Below are 21,686 nucleotides of genomic sequence, written 5' to 3'. Positions count from 1 at the left end.
TTTGTCCATTTGTTTATATGAGCTTTAAGTTACAGATATTTTTCCAAAATTACAACTAAGTCTCCAAAAGTTCTTTACAGGACAATCTTGAAAGCATAAGGGAACTAGGTTGTTTTCTTATCTGGAGACCAATCTGAAGTTCTGAACCTTTATGGTTACAGGATAGTATGATTGCTTTGAAGCAGGAGCAACAGACTGCTTATCTATCTGTATCAGTCTGCCAAGAACCTGTTGTTTTTTTGGTATCCCCTTTCTTCCAGTACTGACATGAAGTATATTTTTCTGGTAGATTTTGATGCCTTGCACTCGGCTGTGTAATATGTTTTATGTAAAAGGAAACTAAACTTTGGCCTTCCAAAGATGAGATATCTTTTTTAATAAGTTTCTTGATATACAAGGATTTGTAGAAGCTAACATCATATATGAGATGCAGCTGGTATTCATTTTATTACTGAAGTTAGTTTCTGTGGTTTTGTTTCTAATTGTTTATTCAGAAGAAAAGGTAGTGGGAGCTGTTGTCTTCAGAAGGAAGGTTTGGTTTTGGTTTTGGCCATAAGTGTGACTGTGCAAGGGATATGGCAGTAAAGCTTCTGCCTTCTTTAAAGAAAAGGGAGCCTAACCATAAGCTTTCCTGATCAATGTTATCTTACTGCTAAGGTCCATGAGTATTTCAGGAGTTTGTTTGTTTGTTTGTTTGTTTCCCATTTCATTATTTGGAAGCCAAAATTGGTAGGTACATCTCTGCTAATAGGATCAAACTGGGAGCCTCTAACAACTAAATTAGCTTTCCCTCACAGTGTAATTGGTAAAGATACTTCACAGGCCCTTTAACACTTGAGGTGCCACATTGCATCTTTGAAAATTTCCGTGGTAAATATTATCGGAACTCCCATTTTCTCTTATTTTACGTTAGTCAGACTGTACATCTCAAATGGTTTCATGTGGATTTAATAAATATAGTTGGATAGCTGGTGGGTATCCGGAATAGTTTTCTCTGCAATCTACCACGTGCTCCAAACACACTCACAGATTAATAACCAACAGCATCAGTGCTTTTTGAAAAGAGAATATGATATCATAGGATAATAGGACATTACACTGGGTGTCCTGTAGTTCCATGTTACATTGTAGAAACCTTGATGCCCTTTTATTCTCATCCCATCCTGTTCCTTACTGCTAGTGGTACTGTAAATGCTGGGCACAAACATTTTATTGATGCGCATAAGAGATTCCTAAAAGTTTAGAATAGTAAATAATGCGTTTTCAATGTGTTTTTTTTTCTTTTTCCTCTATTAGTGACCTAGACATGTTGCCTAATTGAATAAGATGCTAAGAGTTTCTTGTGCAAAGAAGAAATATATGCAGAGAAGATTGCCATGATTAGTTTTAGATAATTTACTTCAGCTTTCCTGAGGAGGAGCTCCCTGTACTTCCGGACCAAATTTTATAACAGTTAGGAGTCATGAAGCTCAGAATGAATTTGAAGAGAAGCTTAGTGGAGCATTGAGCACTGCCTTTAATTTTCATCATTCGGAACTCTCATTTGTTAGATGGTGTGATAGGTCTTGATTATTCTTGGCAATAACAGTCTCACTGTCTCATCTGTTGTTTTGTGTGTGTGTTCTTGTTTTCTCTCTTCTTTTTGAAAATAAGAGGCTATATCTGGCATTTCCCATATTCTTATGCAGATGCTTTTGTAATATTTCCTTTTTTGCATTTGCAGTTTTGAGTGCGGGTCACAAGAAAACAGGTTCCTGCAGTTGAAGTGTTAGTCTGGAAAGAGCTTATTTCAGAACACAAAGCCTACTTTTTAATAGTGTTCCTATCTTCTTGTCCTCTTAAGAGCACAACTTCACTAGTACCACTCATTTGAAAAACAATGCACTGATTTCTTTGAGTTTGTTTGTTGTTATGCTGTTATCTCGGGCTAGTGAATGACAGATTTTAAGAAGTGATACAGGAGCTTGATTGGCATTGCATGGATGATGTAAACTCTCCTTTTCTGCATGTCTGGGGTGTGGAGGTGATTCTTCCCATCATACATGATGCTCAGGCATGCTGGTCGATAAATGTACCACAAAGCTGCTTGCACTCTAGGGCACTCAACATTCGTTGAGTGCAGGGATTGCCTTTCATGTAATGTAGGCTCAGGAAGGCTATTAGGCTTCAATTTCTCCACAGCGTGAGCTTCACCCATTTATACCAAAACCCCACGTTGATGTTTAAATAATCAGCTGTTCAACAGAAAATACACTGAAGAGGTAAAGGTTCTGTCTTGCATACGTACAGGGATTCTGTCATGTTGACCAGGCAAAATAGTTAGGTATTTAAGGCAGAATGAGATTTGTAAAACAGTCTTCTTTCTGTCACTTGAGGGCATGATATTGTAGGTATGCTCACAAATGGAAAGTTTGCCCTGAAGCACAAAAAAAAAATGAAAGCACGTCCATTCACTCAAATAGTAATGTGAGTGTCCTTTGCTGATAGTGTGGAGTTAGAAGTAAAAGCCTAAGTCCTGGCCTTCTTCCATCTACTGAAGTAATGGCTTAAAAAAAAAGAAGTAATCCTTCATTATCTAATTTTGAATTTCCACGTTGATTTCTGCAGCATGTGTTATGAAATGGCAGATTTCCATCTTATTTTCAATTCCCATTTTGCCTTAAAATACTAGTGACTGTTTTATGGGCTGGAAGGGGTAACATGACTTGCTGAGGACCATTTCAAGGTGGCTGCTTGCCCACTCCTCCTGCCAAAAATAGTGAAATCATTGTTCCCTCTCCCAATGCTGAGATGATGAAAGCCAGATTAACTTCCTTAAAAATCCTGCTTTGTGTTCGTAGAGCAGTGATACCTTTCTTTTAATCTCTGTGGAGTGCCTGTACTTGAGAATTAGCTTTAATTATACTTAATGATTTAGGAATTCAAAAGGGGGTAAATATGTATTCTGATTTCTAATAATACACTTAGAGCATGCCAGTGTGAGTGTGCAACAAATGAATGGGCCTAAAAATAGAGTTGCTGTGTAAATCTAAGAATTTGGTCATATCCAAAAGCAAGCACACTTAACATGGAGCGATAGGCAAGCTTGCACCTCATTTTATTTGATTTTATTTTTCAATAACATTTTTGTCCACAGGCCATTTAAATCATGGAATTTCTCTCAAGGAGAACATTTTTCTTACTTTCTTAGTTAAGAGGATGATTAATTTGACATTTTTAGCTTACGACTAATATTAAATTGATTTCATTAAATCTACTTCAAATAGAAATTTTCTTCTCTTTTCATATTAAATGCCATAGCAAAGAGAAGTAATGCCACCTATTTGTTTCCATGGAACTACAACAGATACAAAGAACACAATAAAACTATTTTGATAGAGCACGTTCACAGCCACAACTCATTCTTTTTCAACATGGTCACCACCAATAGCCATGCATTTTTGCCAGCCATTGACAAGTGAATGCATGCTGCCCTTATCAAAATCTGCACCAGCAAAGGTGACCCACTTTCACAGCTGCTGTGACAGCATCATTGCTAGGAAAATGTTGCGCATGCAGTCCATCTTTCACCAGCCCAAACAGGTGTAAGTCAGGAGGTGCCAAATTTGGACTTAAAATGTGTGTGGTAGGACAGTTCAGCCAAAATAGGCATCATGCTCCACAGTGTGCAAGCTGGTATGAGGCCTGGCATTACTATTTTTCCCACACAGAGAAATTCAGTGATATACCTATACTTCATATGTACTTCCATGTCTGACTGTCCCTCTGCTGTCATCTGTCACATGGCAACAAAATGTAACTGAATATTGGTGGGAAGGTTCAACCTCTACAGCCACACCACCACCAGCAGCCTCCGATGTCATGGGCCAATGTAATAACATAGAAGGCATTACTTTTGGAGCAGCCTTCATATTAATAATGAAACTTTTTTCATCCTCTGTCCGGGTATAAAAACTTAATTCTCATGCATTCTCTGAATGTCTTCTGTATAAAACTTTTCTTCTATCTTCCCTGTATTTCCTTGCTTTATCTGGGTTTGTATCGTTTTATGTTGATTCTGTAACTTTACCTTGATGCTTCTTATACTTGTTTTCTAGGTTTGGATGCAAACATCATTTGGTCACAGCTTTATCATTTGCTTACTTTTCTGCATGTTTCATTGTTTTAAAGGATTGGTACTGGGGGAAATGTGTGGACCTTTGTGAGTGCAGTGGGACTGGATCCATTGGCAGTAGGAATTTCCTCTGTGCAGTATTAATTAATAGCAGAGAATGGTGTCTTTCATGGATTCTGTTCCCATGGGACATGAGTGTAGCATGGAAATAGCACTATTTCTAATGTTGTGGTTCTAGTAATCATGCTTACAAAGCTGCTTCCCTTGCATATCTTTCATATCTGTTGTGTATCCCTTGTATGTCTGCCATATCTTGCCTCTTCAAAACAGGAAATAGTCAGTTGCGTTTGCTCAGCTGTACATACTGGCTTCATGCAACACTGCCTCATGCTTTTCTGGCAAAGCTTTGTTTTCTGGGTTCATTGATGTATTCATAACAAGTTTTTTAAGTGAATAATGTTATTCAATTTCCCTTGTAAATAAAACCTTCCTGAAAAAATCTATCTTCACCAAAATCAAATATGCTTTAAAAATAAATGAAGCAGAACTCCTTAAGAGCAGTGGGCTGCCCTCTGAGCAGCATTCCTGCCCAGACTCCAGGTGACAGACCAACTAGCTTGAACAATGCATCTTGCTTCTTGGAGTTGAAATGCACAACTTCCCTTTCCTGCAGCAGTTAACCTGTTATTTTTTCCTAATTTCCTAGAGTAGATGTGTGAGCACTGCAGTGCTGGCGCAGGCCATGCTTGTCAGCCTGTTATTTCTATCGCCAATAGTGGGCAGTAACAGTTGCCTGTGGGAGAGCATAGCAGTGGAGCTGACCTGTTAACTGCTGTGCTGCTAACGCTGTTGTGTGGCCAGGGCTTGTGTCACCTCATTTATGAGTCCTTGGTGCCCTCTTCTTACATTCTTACATGAATTTACCCAATTACTTCTGGAGCTGTAATAATATTTCTGCCCCAGCATTTATTGCTAAATCCAAATTTAGCAATTTCATCCAAAAAAGCCTAATTGTGGAGCATTGTGTAACACATCCTGATCTTCTTTTACAATTTGCAGTCTTCTCATGGCATGCCAAGTTGTTTTGATGTGTAGATCGGGTTTTCTTTACCACTGATCATTTCAAAAAACTTTATCATTTGCTTCTTTAGTCTCTGGGGCTGCAAGGTCTTCATTCGTTTCATTTGAGGTAGTACAGAAGCTCTCATGCTGTACCTTCAGTTTTTCAGTTGCCTTTTATCCCTTTTCCAGTTCCGTGCTGTCTTCTTGAGACATCTGTTGAAGTCACACTATTGTTTGAATGCCATTTCAATAAGTAATTTCTAATTTCTTCCAATTTTCTCATATTTGGTCTATTTCTTCTTTCTTTTTTTTTTTTTTTTTTTTTTGACTGCTACTGCTGACACCATAGGAACAAGGTGCTTTGAAGAAGGCTGAATTTGAATAATAATCATCATCATGAACTTGGAGCCTGCACATGTTAGGAGACCTACCATTACTGCGTTGTTTCACTCTGCTCTGATACAGGGTTTGTAACTCCTGAGCTGGAAGTGAGCTTCCAGCATGAGGCTTATCCCCCTCCTCCTGCTGCAAAGGGACTCATCTCATCTGATGCCCTTTTTTTTTTTTTTTCTGATGATCAAAAATGGTACCATGAAAATGTTTATGCCATTCTTATATATGGAAAAGCAAAGAAAAAGTCAGAGTAATTAGATGATTACAAGATGACAATGTTTAGAAAGCTTTTATTTTTGCCCTAAGGTTAATGTTTCCTTTAAGTTATCCGATTTTGAAATATTCTGCAGGCAATCTTTTTTTCTGTCAAAATGTAACAGAACATAGGGTGCTAATTAGGCCTATCATAAAAGAGGCTTGCCCTGGGTTGATTGTGAAACAGAAAATCAAGAGGCAGCAGAGCATGACGTATTTGGAACTGACACTATTGCCTGCAGCATGGACTGCATTCATAGATCGTATGTTTGAAAAGATGCAATAAAGGGGGCTGAGGAGCGCCTGCACTTGTAAAATCTGTAGGAAAAGGAAGTGGGGCCCTCCTGGAAGCACCGTGTCTGACATGGATGTCTGGCAGTTCTGCGGTTGCAAGGCTGTATGAAGGTTTTAACTGAAAATACAAAATCAGTGTTTTTTTGTGTGGCTTTTTTGAGGAGTGTTATTTTTTTGCTGCTGAAAATCTTTAATAGGAGAAGGAGAATCCTGAAAAACTTAATTTAAACACAGCTTTGCATTTTAGGTGTCTGAATAATCTGCTAAGTGCACCCTCAGTAATTATAAGGCGTATTTTAGGAATGGTATAAAGTTGAAAGAATCTCTAAGTGATGTGAAGGTTAAAAAAAATACATCAGTGGCAGATGTGTGTTGTACTGCAGTTATGATCTTAACATTGAGCTTAGAGGTTTTTAATAAGAGAAATGATAATAACCTTATTTACTTTCATCTTTTTAAATTGAGGAGACCAATGTCTTTTAAACTTTGTTACTGTTTTTAAAAAAAAAAAATCTGTTCCTTGGAGTGCAAAAGTGTTCTTCTGTGGTTGGATTGTTTGGTTTTGTTGGTAATCGGATTTTTTGTCGGTTTGTTTTTGCTAGGGAGATTTGAATGCACTATAGTAAACCTTGAGCCTTTATGCCTGATGTAAATAGAAGAGTTATAATAGAGTTGTTTTGTGTAAATATTGGTACCTTTCTTTCATATTAGTTGAAATGGAGGCAGAGTTTTTATTTCTGGACAGAAAGGTAAAGGACAAATACTTTTTGTCTTTCTAGGAAGATGTGAAGTCGAATAGGGGAAAAGTAGATCCAAATCAACTGAGGAAATCAGACACAGAGGAGGCTCTTGGGTCTCTGGAAACTGCCCCATACAAGAAGCAAAGTTCTTGGCATGGGAGATGAGAATGTTACTGTAAAATCAGAATTCAAATTGTCATGGATTATAAAAGTCGGTCAAGTTTTAATCTGTTTTTTCTCCTCTCAGTCTATAAAATGCAAGCCATACTATTTGCAGGAATTTTAGGTTTAACCTCATATTTCTTGTTTCTAGTCTGTGCATTCTGTACAGAATGCTCTTTTCCTTTCTGTTATTTCCTTTTAACATGTCTGTATATCTCATGGCTGCTGTGGGAACTGCAGGAAGTTGGATAGAGTGCCTGGTGCCAACACAGCCTTTTTTCCTTCAGCAGTGGCAACAGGATATATTTTCCTTGTACTATAAAGCGAGGTTTGGAAGGTTTGTTTTTTGGGTTTTTTTTTAGGTGGTGGTTTCACAGGTGTCTGTTTTGCCTTGTTTTACATTACATTTACAAGCACTTTGGGGTAGAAATTCCTGTTTTAGTCATAGTGAGAATTGCAGTGGGAATACCTTCATATTAGATCCCTATAAAGCATAACTTGTCATCATTTTCTTAGAAATTATTCTTCTCTATTTCTTCAATCTACTGTAAAGTGTGAACATTTTTAATATGGTGCATATACTATACTAATCATTTCTTTTATTGTAAAATAAATATGTTTATTCTTTGTATTGTGTTTTAAATGTCCAATACAATGGAAATAAGCTTTATAATCTTACTCATACCCAGTTAAGTTGTACTGAGGTTGTTAAATGAATTGCAGAAAAATTTATTGCTGCTCAGTATTATCTATTTAATGGGCCATTAGGCTTGGCTATTCTTTGTTTGAATATTGTGTAATATTAAAAGAAAGCAAATGCATTAGAGTCACGGGGGCATTATCTTGTTACAGATACTTACATAATTCGAGGCAGTACCTTGATCCTATGAAGCTACCTGTCCTCCTCACTTGCTTTTTCATATATTGAGGTTGTAATTGCATATAGGTAGCCTTAGGCCCTCTTAAGAAGTAGAGCTGTACCTGTGATGCATAAATACATGTGGAAGGCAATCCAAATCTCTTAAAATCACACATAGTTTTTGAACCTAAATGAGTTATTTTCCAGGAATAGCTGGATTGTGTTTAGAACTCTTCAGTGATGTGGTAGGTGCTTTCATATCTCACAACCTTTTGGTATTTGTGAAAGATGGGCATTTTCCAAAGACAGATGCTCAGTACCTTCGTGGAGACTTCTTAAAACCGCTTCAGTTTCTTCACCCCTCCACCAGCCCCCAGTCAGAACTGCTCACTGCTGAGGTACGAGGGAAGCTTGGTTTTATGTATTGCCATTTTTGACCTATTTTTAGACTTCTTTGCCTTTCAAAATTGCAAATACTGCAGCAGGAGTCTAACAGATATTTGTGATTATTGGATAATATTTTTGGTGCTGGAATAGCAGAGAATCCTGGGTAATGTATCCATCTGTCATTTATTACAAAGCAAAGAATTTCAATCTCCTGTTTTCATTTTCTTAGGAATGCAGTGTATTTGGTGTTTGGTATGCTCATGTATGTGCCCATGTAACTTAAATGCTGTTTGTGCTGCCTTATACAACTGAAGCACCCATATAAAAATAATTCTGATATATTTAAGATGTACTAATACTATTCAAATTATAGCATCTCTATGAGCAAAACTACTTATTTTTATTTTCTGATGTGTAGAAAAGAAAATCCAACACAAGAAGATGCTGTATTTAACATCAATAAAATGTTACTGTAAACTTGTATTGCCCAATTCAGTAAGACAGAAGTTCCGTGTGTTCCCAAGGTACAGCATGCTGCAGCAGAAGTGGCTTACTTGTAACACTTGTTATTCACTGATGTTTATATTTGCTTAAAAACCAAATTGCTGTGATTATGGGCAGAGAGGTACAGGTACTTAAGGATGGAAATCTAAAGGTACCGTTGCTTCTATTCGATGGAAATGGGATTTCTTAATTTTCAGATGTGCATTGTATATTTTTCTCTGCAATACTACGTGGAGAAAATTTGATTCCTTTTAATTTTGGTTCCCTTAAAGGACTTAAATACAGGATCTAAATGACTTTTTTTTTTTTTTTTTTTAAGGAGCCATATAATTTGTATTTCTGAAGTACTCTCCCATCTACGTAGCTAATGATATCTAAAGGAAAGACATATATCTCATAGATCCCAGCTAACTTAGTATGTTGCAAACTCTAGGAGCAATGAAGATGATGCTGGAGCCCAAGTGCTCCAGGCTGACCATAGAGGCTCTGCTGTGCTCTGTGTCACTCCTGGGAGATTCTGTGGCCACATGAGTGCATGTTGCTGGTCCAGGCAGCAAAAGGTGGACACAGCAGCAGGGCTGGGCCAGGTGGCTCCTTTACAGAGAAGCATTGTGTTCTCCTAGTGGCTTAAGCATGGTGACTTAAAAATGGAGCATAATCCACTTGGGAACTTCTAATTATAAGTAAATGTCGAGATTGTTAAAATGCTTGAGTCATCTTATTTCAGAAAGCAGATGCTGCAGTCAGTTTGGCATCTCTTTCAACTGAAAATAAAGGAGGCGCAAGAAATAGAAGAACTGCCCAATAAATATAATCAACAGCAGTTTGCCGATATTGAGCTCTTTACAGCAAGTTTTATACTTACCCAGATATCCAGTTCTCAAGAGAGAAAATTTTCCTCTCTGTTTCGTTTTACACTGGGGACTACTGGGAATTCTTTTCTGGTATTTTGGACAAGCATACTTGCACAGATCATAATCTTTACTAAGTATAATGAACAAAAGTAATGTAAGACACAATGATAACTAGGAATTGAGATAGAAGAGTCTAGAAGGCAATATTTTAAAAACGGTGATAAACATGGAAGTAAAAAAGAAAAATAAAAAATGATAGCTGTTCCCTAAAAGTAGAGTGTTTAAATTGAATCCAAGCAAATGTTTTCATTTGCTTCACAAGGGAACAATTGCAAAGCAGTGTAAGCTAGTTGAATCTGATAAAAACATAAATTCTGTCCTTTCTTCCTAGAAGACATTTCTATGTTAAAGATAATGTCAGTTCAGTTTCTCTCAGAGCAGTGAATTTGAACGTAACTCCATCCAGGCAAGGAGGAGAGAGCAAACAGGCACTGAAGGATTTGAAATGATGTTTTCTGGCCTTGTGAAAATTTGTTGGTTAAATTAAAGAAAGAGCAAAGCTTTCCAGGAGTGAGCTGCTGTGGTTACCAAAAGGTTGGGGTTTATCCTTCCTCCAGCTGTCTCATAGCAGACTGCTGTTGTTTATATGGTCTCAGCACTGCAGGCTGGAGGTGGACTTCGAGGAGGGATAGACCAGGGCATTTTATCTCATCTCTTTGTTTTCCCCTCACGCTTTTTCTCCAGGAGCCCAGATGCACCAGCCCTTCACACAGACCTCTTCAACTCAGACCTGTTCTTGTTTCTTTAGTGAGCATTTTACACGTTTGAGGGATTTTTCAGTGGGGCAGTCTTTATTCACTACAGGGTAGGCTGTGAGCATGAAGGAATGAACGTGTGTTTTTTATATATATTATGGCAAATAGGAAGGTGATTTTTTTCAATCGCCAGTGTTTAAATTCACTGAGGTTTGATTTAAGTATGATATATTTAAGCACAGGGTGTTTTCAGAGCTGTGATACCAGACCTGACACATTAATGCTTTGTTTCAGTAAATCTTCCTTCTGTTCAACCAAAAAAATTTTTGCCCAGTCAAGTGTTTGGGGTGTTTCAGTAGTTTCAAAATACAGATAGCAAACTCTTGATCAAAGAAGAGAGAAGTCCAGCTGAAAACTTGGATAAACTCGCTTGTTGAATTTTAGATGGCTATTTATCCTGACCCATCATGCTGCATTTAGTGCTAAGGGATTGGTAATGGGACGTGAAAGTTTGTGATATGCTTTAGCTTGGAGGGTGAGATGTGCTAAATGAAACATTAAAGTTATTCTGTGCTTCATTCTGTCCTAATGCAAGTTGTCAGTTAATTTGTGTGTGTGTGTGTTGGAAAATGCAGAAATGTATTTTATCAAACTCAGTCATTTGTAAACACTTTGAACTAGAGCAATGGCTTTTTTTCTGCGGTTAGGTTAAAAATAGTATGTCCTGGGGACAGAGGAAGCAGCTGTGTTAAAGTATCTGAGTATTGCTACATTTTCAGGATTTCTATTAATGATACAAAGTCAGTTGAAATGACATCCATTGCATATTTGTCCAGGCAAGCAGAAAAGAAAAATAAACAATGTGGCGCTAGAGAATCCATTAGAACCATGAGTGCCTCTGCATGTCTTTCCTACTTAGAAGAGCTGATACCTATGTACTGCCTCAGTTACTTCTATCATTCTGCGCAACATTAGGACAGTGAACTTTGCCTTCTAGTATATATTCTTATTCATCCGTACTGGCTTGTAGTTCACAAGTGTGCAGATAAAATATGCATCCTTTTCAAATAGTGCATGCTCTGAAGAATGCGTAATTGTTTTTTAAGATGATGTTAACATGGAAAGGAGAAAAGCTAGACCTCTGAGCTGATAAACTCATTTATTTCATGACTATAAATATTCCTGCAGTAATGCAGAAAAATTTTCCCAAAGGAGAAGGTAACTATAGATAAAAATTGATGATATTTAAGTCTTTCTTTATTAATGCTTATGCTATTAGAATACCAAATGCTGCAGTGTTACAGTATATAGCTTTTCACTTTGTCTTGGAGTAAAAGGTTAGAATTTCTTCCGTATAGATGTTTGTTTGCCATCTCAGCCAGCATACACCATGAGCCATGTTTGAGTAATAAGCTTCCAGAAAAGAATTGTTTGTGTGGTAATCTACTGTGTATTCATTAGCACTTTTTCTTTTGTTTTCTAGGTATCTTTCCAGTTTATTCTGGACAAGTCAATTAAAACTTAACATAAATTTTAAATGGCTGTTACAAAATACCATGTTATATAACTGTCATTAACATTTTAATTAGTTTTCTATAGTTTTAGTAATAAGTGTAAATTGTTTTTCCTCCTAGTTTTGGATATGGCCCGACATGTCCCTCTCTACCGAGCTCTGTTAGAATTACTCCGTGCTATTGCATCTTGCACGTCAATGGTGCCGTTACTGCTTCCTCTGTCTGGAGAAAATAGTGAAGAGGAAGAAGAACAGTTGGAGTCACAAGCTTCCGTTGGGACCTTGTTGGCTAAAATGAAGACCTGTGTAGATACCTATACCAACCGATTGAGGTAATTGTTCTTATTATCACAGCCATTATGCCATTGTCCAGACTAAGAACATGCTATCTGCTTGATGTACATTTGTCTTTACTGTGTATATATTCTAATTTATTATGTTACTTACTAGAATTTTTTTTCCATGACACAAATAAGTTAGTGGGTTTCATTCTTCTTATGGAAAGGGGACTGCTGCTTAAGAGTCTAGGAGCTTCAAATTTCAAATTTCTTTCTTCAGTGAGGACTTTACATTTCCTGCTGTCAGTCTGAAAGCAAGAGCATCCTTGGAAGCTCTTAAACACGCCCATTCTGTAAAGGGCAGGATTGAGGAGGATTAAACAAGATGGTATTTTTTACCAGAAATATCCCAGGTTTCTTCTATGTGGTACTGTGGCCCTTTATCCATTGAGTAAGGATTCCTCAGTGGATACCTGTTGAGTAAGGATTCCTCAGTAGATTGTCTGTCAGAGGCCAACTGGTTAGTAGAGAAGCCCTTTTGGGGTCTGTCAGGAAGCAAAAGATTAAGAAGGCAAAAGACTTAGTTGTTATTTGAGTGAGAATTCTACTATGTACTGCAAGCCTAAGATAACTGAAGGTTTTTGAGTAGCATTATCTGTTGGCACTACGTATGTAAAGAATGCTTCTGCACACGGTGATTCTACAACAGTTAATCTTTCCATTAACACGAGCTTTAGTGGTGAGCCGGTATGCTGAAGATGATTTGAAATCACAAATGAATGCCCTGGAGCCGTCTTTGCCGGGTTTCAAGGTCTTCTACCCTTTTCCAAGAAACTCCACACTTGACAGTTCTTGTCAAACACTCCTGCAGTCTGACAGAGCCATTAGCAAACAAATGGAAAAGTGTCCAAATATCCCTTCTCTGCAGTGATGCTATCTGGCTGCGTGAGGCTTGCAGTATAAAGCCATACAGGCTTGTTCTGTGCACCGTCCAGAGTTCAGGGGACTTCTTAAGGAAAGTTATGCAGCCAAGTCATAAATGACAGCTTGTTTCAGTAAGACCAGTCTCTTGGTACCTCCCTTTATTATTGCCTTTTTAAAAAGCCAGTAATAAATACAGATTTTTCCACAGAATGTGTGAACCCAGGCTAATTGGTAGCTGCATTTTTTCTTGATGATTCTGGTATATTCCATAGTTACATGGCAGTTTTGCTTTGTCAGACCTGGTATTATTGTCCTATTATCTGTCCCAGGCTGGTTGGGTCATGAATCTTTGACAACAATAAGGTTTAGACCAGCAGTCTTTTTCCTGTTCTGTTCAGTAACAACCAATGCCTGTATTGCTAAATTGTTTTTCCCTTTCTGAATTCACTCTTTTGACAAAGAAGAACTGCATGTTTTGGATAAATATAATGCCATTTTGTATAATTCTTACAGCCCAAACAACTTAGTTTTGTCTTTCTTCTGGTTCTTTGCGGTTTCTGGCTGTTCTGTTTCAAAGACCAAGCCATCTTCTCAGAGCAATTCTGAGTGATCAGATGAATTTGATCTTTGATTCTCACACTCTGCAGAATTATGGCTTATCTTCTGAAACTCTACTGTCACTGAATCTAACTGCTGATTTACACGAAAGGTTGCACTTTTGCTATGGCTCACCAGGCAAGAAACAAGTGTGAGAAGACTTTGTTTAAATCAGTTGACCAAATACGTTGGTGCTGCATGTGTTTGTTGCTTGAAGGGAACAGTCGCTGGACTGGCATTCACAGAAACAAGGAGCTCCTGCATGCTTCCCAGTGCCTCTGGCAGGTGCTGGACTTGGTACAGGTTTCACAACCAACTTTTCATCTGTTTCTGGATGTCTCCAACCTTTCTGGTTTCCAGATCTGAGGATTTGAGTGTGGGGGTTTTTTTGTGATGGTTGAATCAGCTTTTTATGCCTTGACTGAGGGAAGTGAGAGAACTGAAAGGCAAATGCTGCAATTCAGATTCCCATTCTTAATCTCTTAATAATTTTCTGCCACCAGCAGTTAAGAGGTTTCTTAGGTTCTCGTCAGTTGCTTCCAATATGAAGTTGGCTCATTAAGAAACAATATTCATATTTGCCTGAAAAAATGTAATGACCTCCCTAAGCATATGCTGAAATATCATGAGATGGAGATAAATACAATATCTGAAATATGTAAAGAAAATATGTTAAATATTTTCTCCTGTTATAAACTGAGAACACTTGCCAGTCAGTACTTGAAATTTTGAGCAGGAATCCCATTATTTGGAATAATTTCTAGTAGTTGCTGATGGGCTTAATTTCTTGTGAATTTCTCTTCTCCTTTTTAACTTAGCTTTCTAGTCTTGCATATCAAGCATGGAGTACCACAGTGTGATTTTCTTGTTGACTTAATGCAAGAGAAAGAGAGTAGTATTACTTTATATTTGATACCTATCCGAGAACTTCCCACTTTTGTGGCAGTCGTAGGAAGATCACAGTCTATGTAATCCTCTTAAAATAGGAAAGAAAATTGTACTTGTCTTCTGAGTAATTTGTTTCCAGTATAAATACTTTCTTGTTTTATTAGTCTGGGCATCTGTTGGGTAGTCTCAGATTTAATGGGCATGGAAACCTGTGCCTTCTCATGTTATTTCCCTAAGTTGAAGTCTAAAATGATTGTCTGTGAGAATGGCACTTGACCCTTACTCTCATAAACTCTTTTTCATTTTGATAAAATAAAACATGGTATTAATAGTTCTTCTTAGGATCTGAAAATAAAGAATAATTCTTCGGGCATAGAATTATTATCAGTATTAATAACTGATGAATTTTTTTTTTAATTGTAATTGGTTCTGTTATATTATCTTATATGCCTTTTGCTCATAGGTTTAAGCATAATACTGTTTGTCTTTAAAGCTGCGTATAAACAGGAATGAAAATACCAACAGCCTGGACAGCCTGGAATCATTGGAGTGGAAGGTTTTTGTTCTCAGCCTTTTAGCTGAAGGTTTGCCAGCAATATAAGCAAGTGTTGGCATGAATTACTTAAATGGGACAATCTGCTGTCCTTCTTAGGTCAAATGCCATAAGAACAACATAATTATGGGATCTGCTTTCAAAGACAACATTTTCCTATAACTGAACAGCAGTTCTACTTGCATGTCTACCAAATGTCACTTCCATGTTGGAACATGACTTCCATCCAAAATTCAAGGGGAACAGTTTGGTTTGGGGTTCCAGTTAGCATTCAGTTTCATTATCTTCAAATGCCATAGTACTGAATTGAAAAGTCAAGAACCTTCTGGATAATGGAGAAGGTTCTTGTTTAGGAATCAGCCCTTCTCATGACTGTTGGTCTGATAGGGAGGCAAAGCCATCACTAACTGCAGTGCTTCGGAGAGAGTTGTCCCTGGTATGAGTTTGAGACATTTTTTCTTCTTCTGTCCTCTGCTGCAGAGAACTCTGTGCAGCAAAGCAGGCATGTATCAACAGCCATTTACTTTGTGAAGGCTGTGGCAAATGCTTCAATTAGACAAAATAATCTGATGGCTAATTTGTGTAACATGGAATATAGCAAGCCTATGTCTAGAAACTCCTAACTAGAAATGCTTTTACTTTCCATGTCACCCAGGCCACCCAAGTGATAACTGCTTCAGGGAGGTCTGAATTCCTTAGTCTTACACACTTCTGTCATTTGTCATTCTGCTGCTAAGGGTTAATGCAGCACAGTTCCAGGATGGTCTCAAAGTATCTGACCCTGCCTGTCACATTGTTGTTAGAGCTCTTTGTTTTTTTTTGTTGTGTGAAGATGTTAGAATATAATCAGCTGAGCCTGCGGCATTTTCCCTGCTATAGCTTTTCAGTGCATTGACTGATATTTTGCAGACTTCTAAATGAAACGGTGCATTCTGCAAACAACAGTTTCCTTTCTAATCAAGTCCAAGAATTTGGGTGTAATTATTTAATTGTTCTTTTTTAAAAGACAAAACCACTGCCAGTTTCTTCTGGAGAACTCTCATGTTCAGGGTTCATGGTTGGTGACAGGGAGCAGTCCTGCAATCCTTGTAGGTTTGAAATCTTCAATTTACAGTCTGTAAATACAGTGCGTGGAGCCCTGAGGATGAGTGTGTAGAGCCATCTCAGAGGAGGCTACTAGGCTTTCTCAGTTTTATTTGCAAAGGCAGGTTCCCTTGCTTGTTTTGCCATATTTCAGGATATTGGTTTAAAAATCTGTGGGTTACTGGAAGGAACGTGCATCTATTTGGTGTCTGTGCAAACCTGCAGAAGGTGAGGGGGCATTAGAGCTGGGTGATAGCAAAATCTCATGGCAATTTAATCACAACTTATCCATTAGTATAAAATGGAGCAGAATTCTGTTCCAAGCAACATCTCTGCAGTACAGAATGGTTCACTGCTTTTATTTTGTGAATAATGTGATAAATGTATCATTCCATATTGTCACGTTTACCTCTAAGTACCTGGCATGAGTGAGTAACTCTAAGTATTGGCTTTAAAAATTAAAGTTGCCTTGGGAGTGTATCATTCATTATTCATTTAGCACGGCGTGAAAAGAAGGCTGTCATCTTCCAGCACAAGCTAAATTAATGGCTTAAATTATTAGCATGTACACTGCTGTCTTCTCTAGCAAATATATTAGTTACTGTCATCCTTTTAAATATGAGTTGACAGGATATTGTCCACTTTTCCTTCAGTGGGTGAAAAACTGCAAGGCAAGTTTCTAAGTCCTAATTAAATATTTGGCTCTTCCTCAACTCTGAAAATTGTAACATTTAAACAAAGGTTTGGCCGGTATTAATTAACTGATGCATTTTGCTGCATACACAAAATCTTGGTGGAAAGAAATGTACAGCATAACGCAGACATTTAAATCTTTTCTAAAAATAGATAAGATATATATCAAAATAGTTAGATGATTGTATTTTTTATCTTAGTTTATTATTCGTGAGTATTACTGGTTCTTCAGATTCTTTAAAATAATGAAAAACTCAGAGCTTAGGATTGTGGTAACACTGCTAGTTTTTATGTGTGCATAAATGGATGTGCAGGCTGCTACAGTGCAGGAAGGATGGAAGGATCCTGCTGTATTTATCACTTCAATTTCAGTATGATTTCCTCATTCATCGTTTTTTGGGAGAGCATCTGCAATTCTTAGCAACTCCCTCTCCCCAGCTGGGATCTCTTTGGCCTTCTGAGACCTGTGTACGACACACAATATGGAGAGCTGCAGCTCTGAGTCCTGGCAGAGTTGCAGCAGCAGGATAGAGTGGAGATGGTACCAAGAAGGGAGGACAATGTTTCTGCAGCTAATAACTTGTTTTGCCCGTATTACACATGCTCACAGATGGGAGAATGCTCACCTAAGTGGTTTTTTTTTCATTAGGACACAAAATAATATCATGTGTTTGAGATTATATTAAGTTATAGATCTAGGGACCAAAAAATCATCTTTTGTATTGCTGTAAATTTGTCCTGGGAGCAATGCTGGCACTGCCTTGAAAGTCCTGCTTCTGACCCCCAAGATCAAACCCAACAGAATCTTGTTACAAGTATTTATTACTCAGGCTCCATGCAGGAGACCACTAGGCCTCAGCAGGCCACAAGATACTCTGGTACTTCTGTGTTTACTTCTGAGTGTACTGCGTCCTCCGTTCATCAGTTGCATGTGAACCCCATTCAGCTTTCCACAGAGCTTTACATTATGTTTGTTTCATGCCTTTTATAGCCATTTCAGGATGGAAATTGTTTATGTTCCTGGGTTTTCCATGCCAGGGAGTGTGAACATTCTTGTTGTTACCTTAGGAAGGTGGGTGCATGGACCAGATGCACACCTCCAGCAGCAGTTCCGGAGCTTTCATTCAAGATTTAACATTTTAGTGTACCTAATCTGTTTTTTAATTGCATTCATTTAATAGTCATAATGAACCATTTTATGAGATGTGATTTTTTGAAAGGGCTGCTGTGATCTTCTATTGTAAAATAAAAATCAGCTATAATAGTGCACTGACAATGAAGTTCAGTTCTGTCCCAGGAGGCAAGTGATGACAAAACTCTGTGAACTTCAAAAATTGCAATCAGTGTGAAAGTATATATCACTGGGGAGCCCTTGACAGACTTCACCATCTGGAGACTAGGGAATTGTTTGATTTACCATATGTTGATTGTAAATAAACTGCAAAACTAAAAATCACTCCAAGTAATATGTACATAACTGAATATGTATATAAGGTAGTCCTGAAGCAGCCTCAACTGTGCAGGATTAATCACAATAAGCTGATATTCTAATCTAGATACCAATAGATTTGAATCAAGTAAGGATAGGAAGGAAAAATGAGGAAAGAAGATTTTCTCCAAGATTTTTGTAGCAAAGAGTATAAGGGTTCCACACCAACAGCAAGCACTGCTAACTGGGTACACCTCTCCTGGAACTGCTGCCTGCTAGCGTGTCTGAGATGTCAGGTATCACCAAGGTTTAGGGAACTCAAATACACATATCAAACCTTAACACAAGCTATTTAAAAAATCTTGGCTTAGATTTCCACAAGGAGAAAGGCAGTGATAAGGATTTCAGATGGTGTAAATGGGAGAGGCAGCTGCTGTTTTTTAAACTGTTTCTTAAACTCTGAATTGCGCTATTTGCCTTCAGTGCATTCCTCCTGACTTAAAGGATCTGAAAGCTCAGAGTTGCTTGAAGTCATCAAAGGGCTAACAGCAGTTTGGATCAAGTCTGGAACACAGAAACTGTATCATGCTGCAGTGATGAATTTTGTTATTAATATGCTCTAGTGATGTTTTTATTTTATAAGGTATGGTGCAAAGACTTTTGTTATTGATGTAATCATCTCTTGAATACTTTAGAGATTAGTTATTTATGCATTATTTACAGCTAGTTCAAAATAAAGCATATTGTAACTGATATTTACTAAAATATATGTTTGGAATATCATAGCATTACATTGCTAATTCTTCTTGCTAAGGTAGCTTTGTTTTGCTTCTAGGTATGGTAGTGGGAAAGAAAGCTGCGGTTTCTTGGCTGTTTATCTTGTTTAGATCTTCCCCATAACTTTGTTCATTTTAAGTGATGCAACGCAGAGCAGTTTCCCAGGCTGCTCCTGTAAGGGCAGGTTAGGCTGAACACTCAGTTCAGATTACATTTGGAGTCTGTATGGAACTGAGTCGATGTCCATTTTTATTAACCATCTTTTCAGTACAGCATTCTTTTCTCCACCACACATGCACCATGCCAGCATCTACTGCAGGAGCAGTGAGTCTCTGTGGGTGTCGTCACCTCTGCATGGAAGCGTCTCTGGTGACTCACAAGGTTGTAACCTTCAGCACAGTGCAGACCTCAGGTTATGGGCTATTGCAAGGGAAGGATCTTTCTGGGACTCTGAATCCTTAAGGATCCTACATCCTTCCATTCAGTGAGCTAATGTGACTTGCATCAGAACCCTGCGTTTGTGATAGGGGTTGGAGAATTTGGGGTTGTTGTTCTGTGTTCTGGTGGGTATAGAGATCTTTGAAGAAGAGTCCTCCATAAAGGAGAAAGAGGACTTGAACTCAGTGATCCTTATGGATCCCTTCCAATTCAAGGTATTCTGTAAGAGATATTAAAATATTTACAGAAGACAGCTGGGAGGATGGGGCAGGGAGTGCTCGTTAGCATTAGAATCTCTAAGTTTTGCAGTCTAACAGTGTAAATTTATTCCAGCTCTTAAATATTAAATTCTGAAACAGGCATGGTTAATATTAAATACCACATCTTCATTTCAGTAATCAAGTATGCTGGTAAAGACTGAGTTATCACAATCAAAATATATAAATATGTCTGTATGTTCACAGGTCTAAAAAAGACAAGGCTAAAGCAGGGGTAAAGCCCGATACTTCTGATCAAGAACCAGAGGGACTGACACTTTTGGTACCAGACATACAGAAGACTGCTGAGATAGTTTATGCTGCTACCACCAGTTTACGCCAGGCAAATCAAGGTAAAATAGAAATACTTTTATTTGTTCATTAACAGATAATTTAAAAATTGGTTTAAAAGCAAGAGAAAAGCCTTCCCCCTAGCTGCAGTGACTGGCTACGTTTTCAAGTGTAGCTGTCTGGAACCTTGCATTAGTCTTAAATTCTAAAATCAGGATATAGAATAATTCAAGTTAGAGGACATCTCACAACCTTCTGCACCGTTATGTAGTACATTGTTTTTCTTGTTAGAAGACAAGAGATATAACCTGTAGTAGCAAGGCCTTTGCTATTAAAGCTAAACCTTGTGAATTAGCATGGTTATATGCAGAACAAAAATCTGAATTGTGGATTGAACTGCATACAGCCAACTAACCACCTGATTGTCTAGTAAAGAAAACTAAGAAGTGATGTAATTAGTGAAATGTGTTCTGTGAAGGAGTTTATAACCAGCTCCTGATATTGGAGAGTGGATAAAAGAATACTCATGGCAGCACTGGTCTTGAATTATTCCTGAGCTGAGATAACCATCTTTATTTAGCTGTTCGGATAATGAAAAGTAATAGTGAGAAATGTGGAGATGGCTAAAGACTTTAAGATCAGAGGCAGCCTGGGCTGCAGCAACCATGCCCTGGTCCATTTAGTGATCTTAAGGAGTGTGGGCCTGGCAAAGACTGGAGTCAGGACCATGATCTTCAGGAGAGCAAAGATCAGGTTGTTTAAGAAATTGTTGGAAGAGATCTCTTGAGAAAAATGTCCTTAGGGACAAATGAACAGAACAGAACTGGCAGCACTTTAAGAATGTGTTTCTGATAGCACAAGCTCTCCATCCCCCAGAATAAGAAATGAGACAGAAGAGGCAGCAAACCAGCATAGCTGAGCATGAAACAATGATCCCCACCCTTCCCCCTACTCCAGTTGCTGTGTAAAAGCCCTAAATTACTACTGCTGCCTGGAAAAGCCAAAAAAAAAAAAAAAATAGTAGCTGGAGCACCTCTCCTATGATGAAAGCTGAGGGAGTTGGGATTGTTTAGCTTGGGAAAGAGAAATCTTCAGGGAGACCTCATCATGATCCTTCAGTAATTGGAAGGAGCTTACAAGCAGGAGGGGGGCTGATTCTTTAGACAGGTAGATAGTGACAAAGGGGTATGGCTTTAAACTGAAAGAGGGGAAGTTTAGGTTAGATGTTAGGAAGAAATTCTTCACTCAGAGGGTAGTGAGGCACTGGCACAGGCTGCCCAGAAAAGCTGTGGATGCTCCATCGCTGGAGGTGTTTAAGACTGGGCTTGATGGGCAGTCTGATCTAGTGGTTGACAACTCTGCCCACAGCAGGGTGGTTGGAACTGGATGATCTTTGAGATTCCTTTCAACCCAAGCCATTCTATGATACTGTGAAAAATGGATTTGTATGTTGTGAGTGATCCCCGGTATTCAGAATTCTTTGCAGATACTGTAATGATAAAATGTCATTTCAAGATAAATAATCCCCAAATGTTTGGTGTATTTGCCCCAGAATTACATTAACTACAAATAATGATCACATTTTA

General features: G+C 38.1%; 1 protein-coding gene across 5 annotated transcripts in view; it reads left to right on the top strand.

Moving 5' to 3' along the window:
* The window catches only part of BIRC6 (baculoviral IAP repeat containing 6), a 169,334-nt gene that overhangs the window by 129,601 nt on the left and 18,047 nt on the right, over window positions 1-21,686 (top strand). For all 5 annotated transcript variants that reach the window (XM_085219529.1, XM_085219526.1, XM_085219527.1 and 2 more), the window contains exons 66-67: window positions 12,014-12,224; window positions 20,017-20,162. In XM_085219529.1, the coding sequence (XP_085075655.1) occupies window positions 12,014-12,224; window positions 20,017-20,162 (357 nt within the window). The remainder of the gene's footprint in view (window positions 1-12,013; window positions 12,225-20,016; window positions 20,163-21,686) is intronic.

This window comes from Meleagris gallopavo, chromosome 2 (genome assembly GCF_905368555.1).
Source record: "Meleagris gallopavo chromosome 2, MGAL_WU_HG_1.1, whole genome shotgun sequence".
Lineage (NCBI taxonomy): Eukaryota > Metazoa > Chordata > Aves > Galliformes > Phasianidae > Meleagris > Meleagris gallopavo.
This window is presented reverse-complemented; position numbering and strand designations above follow the sequence as displayed.